Source organism: Coturnix japonica, unplaced genomic scaffold, assembly GCF_001577835.2.
Source record: "Coturnix japonica isolate 7356 unplaced genomic scaffold, Coturnix japonica 2.1 chrUnrandom1009, whole genome shotgun sequence".
Lineage (NCBI taxonomy): Eukaryota > Metazoa > Chordata > Aves > Galliformes > Phasianidae > Coturnix > Coturnix japonica.
In genome coordinates this window covers 2,542-5,827 of record NW_015440356.1, presented here as the reverse complement: position 1 = coordinate 5,827, position 3,286 = coordinate 2,542, and the positions used below count along the sequence as shown (strand labels likewise).

The window sequence follows — 3,286 nt, the reverse complement described above, 5'->3', positions numbered from 1 at the left end:
GGGGGGGATTTGAGGGGTAGGAATAGGATCTTTGGGGGCTATGGGGTAGAAGAAGGGATTTGGGGGCTCCTATGGGGGATCTGGGGGGTCTTTGGGGGGGATTTGAGGGGTAGGAATAGGATCTTTGGGGGCTATGGGGTAGAAGAAGAGATTTGGGGGCACCTATGGGGGATCTGGGGGCTCTTTGGGGGAGATTTGAGGGGTAGAGAGAGATATACTGGGGTCTATGGGGGAGGGAAAGGGATATCGAGGCTCCTATGGGGGGATTTGAGGGGTAGGAATAGGATCTTTGGGGGCTATGGGGTAGAAGAAGGGACTTGGGGGCTCCTATGGGGGATCTGGGGGGTCTTTGAGGGGTAGAGAGAGAGATACTGGGGTCTATGGGGGACGGAAAGGGATATGGAGGGTCCTATGGGGGACCTGTGGGGTCTTTGGGGGGTAGAAATAGGATCTTTGGGGGATCTGGGACAGTAGAAGGGATTTGGGGGCTCCTATGGGGGATCTGGGGGGTCTTATGGGGGGATTTGAGGGATAGAGAGAGATATAGTGGGGGCTATGGGGGAGGGAAAGGGATATGGAGGCTCCTATGGGGGATTTGGGGGGTTCTGGGGGTCTTTGGGGTGATTTGAGGGGTAGCAATAGGATCTTTGTGGGATGTGGGGTTAAAGAAGGGACAGGATCCCGCTCACCTTCTTGGTCTCCTTGTTCCTCTTGAGGGCCCAGCCCCCCTCCGGCAGCTTCTCAAAGTATTTTCGGGCTTTTGGGGCCTGTTCCAACATATGGGGTGGGGGCAACCCCAGCACCTCCACTATGCGGTTCATCTGGTCGGCCTGCGGATATGGGGTGGGGGTTATGGGGGTCTCCAAGGATACCCTGATCCTATAAGGGACACCCCGGGGACCCCAAGGCCACCCTGATCCTATAAAGGATATCCCTGGGGTCTTCAAGGCCACCCTGATCCTATAAAGGACACTCCTGGGGTCTCTAGGGCCACTATGATCCTATAAGGGACACCCCTGGGGTCTTCAAGGCCACCCTGATCCTATAAGGGACACCCCACCCTGATCCTATAAGGGACACCCCTGGGGACCCAAGGCCACCCTGGGTCTATATAAGGGGACCCTGGGTCCCTATAAGGGACATCCCACCCTGATCCTATAAGGGACACCCCTGGGGACCCAAGGCCACCCTGATCCTATAAGGGACACCCCTGGGGTCTCCAAGGCCACCCTGATCCTATAAAGGACACTCCTGGGGTCTCTAGGGCCACCATGATCCTATAAGGGACACCCTGGGATCTCTGGGGCCACCCTGATCCTATAAGGGACACCCCTGGGGTCTTCAAGGCCACCCTGATCCTATAAGGGACACCCCTGGGGACCCGAAGGGCCACCTGGAGTCTATATTAAGGCGGACCCTGGGTCCCTATTAAGGACAACCCCACCCTTTGATCCTATAAAGGGACACCCCTGGGGTCTCTAAGGCCACCCTGATCCTATAAGGGACACCCCTGGGGTCTCTAACACCACCCTAAGCCCCTCCCCCAAATCCTAAGCCCCTCCCCCAAATCGCCAAGCCCCTCCCCCTGGAGCTTTAACCCCTCCCACCTCATTGGAAACCAATGAGGAGGGGCAACAACACCCCCTCCTAACACCACCCCTAAGCCCCTCCCGCTAAAATCCAAAAAAGCCCCTCCCCAAAATCCTAAGCCCCTCCCCCAAGCCCTAAGCCATCCCCCTGAGCTTTAAGCCCCTCCCCCAAGCCTGCTAAGCCCCTCCCCCAAAAATCCCTAAGGCCCCCCCCCCAAATCCACAAGACCCTCCCCCCTAAGCCTTTAAGCCCCCTCCCACCTTCATATGGAACCAATGAAGAGGGGCACAACACCCCTCCTAACACCACCCTAAGCCCCCTCCCCTAAATCCTTAAGCCCCTCCCCCAAAGCCCATCCCCTTGAGCTTTTAAAGCCCCTTCCCCCAAAAGCTCTAAGCCCCTCCCCCAAATCCTAAGCCACTCCCCATGAGCCTTAAGCCCCCTCCCCCCCTTCATTGGCAACCAATGAGGAGGGCACAACACCCCTCCTAAACACCACCCTAAGCCCCCTCCCCCAAATCCTAAGCCCTCCCCCAAGCCCTAAGCCCATCCCCCTGAGCTTTAAGCCCCTCCCCCAAGCTCTAAGCCCCTCCCCCAAATCCTAAGCCCCTCCCCCTGAGCCTTAAGCCCCTCCCACCTTATTGGAACCAATGAAGAGGGGCACAACACCCCTCCTAACACCACCCTAAGCCCCTCCCCCAAATCCTAAGCCCCTCCCCCAAATCCTAAGCCCCTCCCCTTGATCTTTAAGCCCCTCCCACCTCATTGGAACCAATGCAGAGGGGCATAACACCCCTCCTAACACCACCCTAAGCCCCTCCCCCAAATCCTAAGCCCCTCCCCCCGAGCTTTAAGCCCCTCCCACCTCATTGGAGCCACTGAAGAGGGGCTCCCCCGTGTGCATCTCCACCAGGATACAGCCCAGCGACCACATGTCGATGGCCAGGTCGTAAGGCAGCCCCAGCAGCACCTCTGGAGAGCGGTAGAAGCGGCTCTGGATGTACTGGTAGATCTGCAATAGGGGGGCGGGGGGTCAGGTGGGAGTTGGGGGGGGCTTAACCCCCCCCCAGTTGGTGGGGCTGGGTGGTGAAGGCAGCGGGAGGATGGTTTAAGGGGTGTCTGTGCCTTTAAAAGGGGGCGGGGCTAATGCAAGAAGGGGGCGGGGCTTAGAACAGCGTGGGAGGGGCTTAGCAATAAAGGGGGCGGGGCCTAAGAGAAGGGGGCGGGGCTAAGCAAAGTGGGCGTGGCTTATGGAAAAGCATCGAGGCTTATAGAGGGACGTCATTTGCATATGTGGGCGTGGCTGAGCAAAGGGGGGCGTGGCTTATCATTGGGGGCGTGACCTGAAGGAAACGGGGCTGGGTATGAATGGAAAGGGGGCGTGGCCTGGTTGGAAAAGGGGCGTGGCCTAGATGGGAAAGAGCCAATGAGGTAATGGGGGTGTGCGGTCTGAATGAAAAGGGGGCGGAGCTGAATGAAAGGGGGCGTGGCCTAGAGGGAAAGGGGCGTGGCCTAGAGGGAAATGGGGTGTGGTGTGAAATAGGGGCATGGTCTGGATGGAAATGGGGTGTGGGGTGAAATAGGGGCATGGATGGAAATGGGGTGTGGTGTGAAATAGGGGCATGGATGGAAATGGGGTGTGGTGTGAAATAGGGGCATGGATGGAAATGGGGTGTGGGGTGAAATAGGGGCATGG

General features: G+C 58.2%; 1 protein-coding gene across 1 annotated transcript in view; it reads right to left on the bottom strand.

Moving 5' to 3' along the window:
* LOC107307829 (dual specificity tyrosine-phosphorylation-regulated kinase 1B-like) overlaps window positions 1-3,286 on the bottom strand; it is an 8,123-nt gene that overhangs the window by 2,302 nt on the left and 2,535 nt on the right. The window contains exons 2-3 of the mRNA XM_015851335.2: window positions 2,456-2,602; window positions 690-830 (exon numbers count right to left, since the gene is read on the bottom strand). Coding sequence (XP_015706821.1) covers window positions 690-830; window positions 2,456-2,602 — 288 coding nt within the window. The remainder of the gene's footprint in view (window positions 1-689; window positions 831-2,455; window positions 2,603-3,286) is intronic.